The sequence below is a fragment of the Sphaeroforma arctica genome (assembly GCF_001186125.1).
Source record: "Sphaeroforma arctica JP610 unplaced genomic scaffold supercont1.779, whole genome shotgun sequence".
Lineage (NCBI taxonomy): Eukaryota > Ichthyosporea > Ichthyophonida > Sphaeroforma > Sphaeroforma arctica.
Genome location: NW_014039779.1, coordinates 38,018 through 41,261, shown reverse-complemented (window position 1 = coordinate 41,261; position 3,244 = coordinate 38,018). Strand labels below are relative to the sequence as shown.

At 39.3% G+C, this 3,244-nt stretch overlaps 1 protein-coding gene across 1 annotated transcript in view; it reads left to right on the top strand.

The window, feature by feature from the left end:
• The first annotated feature begins 2,547 nt into the window (after positions 1-2,547).
• The window catches only part of SARC_08547 (hypothetical protein), an 18,176-nt gene continuing 17,479 nt past the window's right edge, over positions 2,548-3,244 (top strand). The window contains exon 1 of the mRNA XM_014297476.1: positions 2,548-3,000. Coding sequence (XP_014152951.1) covers positions 2,873-3,000 — 128 coding nt within the window. The 5' untranslated portion in view covers positions 2,548-2,872. The remainder of the gene's footprint in view (positions 3,001-3,244) is intronic.

Sequence of the window (3,244 nt, the reverse complement as noted above, 5' to 3'; positions counted from 1 at the left end):
AATATAGACCCACTACCAGTCCTTTTTATTCAATACAGACCCACTACCAGTCCCTTTTTATTCCCTATAGACCTATTACCAGTCCTTTTTATTCAATATAGACCCACTACCAGCCCCTGCTCATTCTCTATAGACTCAGTACCAGGTCTTATTCGTTCAATATAGACCTACTACCTGTACCTTTTTATTCTCTATAAATCCAGTACCAGTCTTTTTTAACCAATATGGACCTATTACCAGTCCCTTTTTATTCAATATAGACCCACTACCAGCCCCTGCTCATTCTCTATAGACTCAGTACCAGGTCTTATTCGTTCAATATAGACCCACTACCCGTCCTTTTCTATAGATCCAGTACCAGTCTTTTTTAATCAATATGGACCCAGTACCAGTCATTTTTATCCAATACAGACCCACTACCAGTCCCTTTTTATTCCCTATCGACCCAGTACCTGTCCTTTTTTTTCAATATAGAGCCACTAACAGTTCCTTTTTATTCTCTATAGACCCAGTACCAGTCCTTTATATTTAATATACACCCACTACCAGTTCTTTTTATTAGTATCTATCGTCTATGGACCCACTACTATACTTTTTCGATTCTCTATACACCCACTACCAGTCCTTTTTAATTCTCTATACATTCAGTACCAGTCCATTTTTATTCAATATAGACCCACTACCAGTCCCATTTTATTTTCTATCGTCTATGGAACTACTACTGTACTTTTTCGATTCTCTATACACCTACTACCAGACCTTTTTGATTCTCTATACACCCAGTATCAGTTAATTTTTATTCAATATAGACTCACTAACAGTCTCTTTTGATTCTCTATTGGCCCACTACCAGTAATCAGAATTTGAAAATTACTGGCACGCCCAACCGCTCTTCAATCGCCATCACTTCCGTTGGTATCTCCCGTCCAAACTGATTTCTCAACAAAATCGCTATGGGAGTTCCACCAGTTTCGTCCGCCTTTGTGTTCCTAGTGACGCTGTTGCCCAGGTGAAACGACATGCAACAATTCCGTGGAAATTGCAATTTGATAAAACTATCGACCCACGCTCCAAATATTATCCCGACTCTACGAAAGCAGCTTTAATCCACTATTTTCGTACCAAGCGGGAGGCTCGCTGCACACATGAACGAGCGCCAAAAGTTCTTGCCCGCAGCATGGATACTCTACAGAACCCCCTGTCAACTCCACTTGTAACTCATCTCTTTTGAAATAAATAATATCATCCCTACCAGTAACTATTAGATCTCTATAAACTCACTTGTGTTTTATCGGACGTACCGCAAGGCCATAAAATTCAGAATCATCGTTCAAACCATCTGTGGCATTGTGGTCGCCAACGTGACACTGATCGAGCAATCGCTAAAGATGAATCTCATGCCAGCGATTTAGCATCTGATGAAACTCTCAAAACTTGTTCAATGAAGCCCTCTTGTAATATGCCCGAAATATGAAACGATGAGTGTAATTTAGTATAAAAAATAGAAAGGGTCTGTCGCCGACATTATTAGGTCAGTTTGTCCGTCCAAGAAAGCTCTCGATAAAGTGAAGTGAGACTTTAATAATGTTGCTGCTGACTTAACAGTTAATGAAGTGTTCCCGGTCTGTGCACTTAGTCTATTGTGCACATAGTCTATAACATTTCTTCAGTCCTCGCCGCATGCACGTTGTGGGCAATCTGGGGATAAAGTTGTCAGATAGGACCCAATCCATACTGGCTCTGTTGATCTGCATGCCGTTCCGTCGGTTTAACCTGATGGCTTGCTGTGTCTGTGCTGCTAATACCACAACAAAATGGGCCACGCGGGCGAAATTCACTGCATGTGTTCACATCATTGGTCGAGTGGTAATCATAGTACATGGTTATATACTTTGCTGAGGTATGTAATATGGGTTCAGGTCCGAGATTAATATATAGTTAATATAGTTATATATACACTAATCCAAGGACTGGAATTGTACCATTTTCTATCAGTGTGTCATCATTGTATATAGAGTAGAGAAAAGGCTGTTCAGAAAAGCTTGGAGTGCCGTACTGGATGTACACAACCACTCACAGGGTGTTGGTAACCTTCACTGTCGGGTTCAGTGCAACTGTACTGCGCATGTCCAGATACACACAGTCAACCTAGTGGAAACTCATCAACATATCTCGACTGGGTTAGTAGGAACACTTAAAACTCAACTCAAAAGCGTGCTACAACAATATTGCTAGACGATTTTACAGTTTTAACTTTAGTATGATTTCAAAGTTTACTATATATATAAATGTATATTTATTAGTTGAGCTACTTCGAGATATATACCCAGATCCAAGCTGCCAAAGCCAGAAACCGAGAAAATAGAAACAGTCGATATGTAATCAGAGCCTACCATCTGATTGGCTCTGTGTTGTGTTACCCAGAGGAATTTGGAGATCAGTGATTGATCATTAGAGGAAATCTAAAAATAAAACTCACGAAGAAATATGTACACGCTACATAGTTACATACTGAATACATACATACTCACAGTATTTAGCTTTTACAATTGTATATAAATACTTTGTTGCATTGTCAATAGAGTGTTTAAAAATAATTGTTATGTGTGTACCTTTTATTTAGGTGCTCGTGGTCCACACTACACACAGACCTAATAAAACAGAAACCAAAGTTAGTTTCTACATACTCACTCAGTCTCTCTCATAGAATAAGTCATTGTCTACATACTAACTCAGTCTGTCTCGAGAAATAAGAACTAATCGTCAATCAGACAAATGCTGACAAGGCTTGACCGAACTAATAGATATAAACACCGGAATTGCCAGTTATACATTGTAACTGGTCCCGGTTGAGGGTGGAAGCCTTGACAGCATGCAGGCCATCTGCGATGCGCATGTCGAGGCTTTGGTGCTGTTGGATTATGTCAATAACGATGTTGTAGTGCAGAGATGCGAGGCCCTTATGACGCTCGCTCTACACCCACTGGTGAATGCTATCAGGTATATAAATCACTATGAACTGCACACTCATCTGGGGAATGACGCCGTGGTTGGCATCGCGTGAACCATTTCAGTCTTCTCGATTATGCGTGCATCAGTATCTACATTGTGATGCAATTTTGTGCATTGCATGTCAATGTAAATGATTAAACTGAATATATATATATATATATATATATATATATATTATATATATGTATGTATGTATGTATGTATGTATGTATAGTATAGTATGTATGTATGT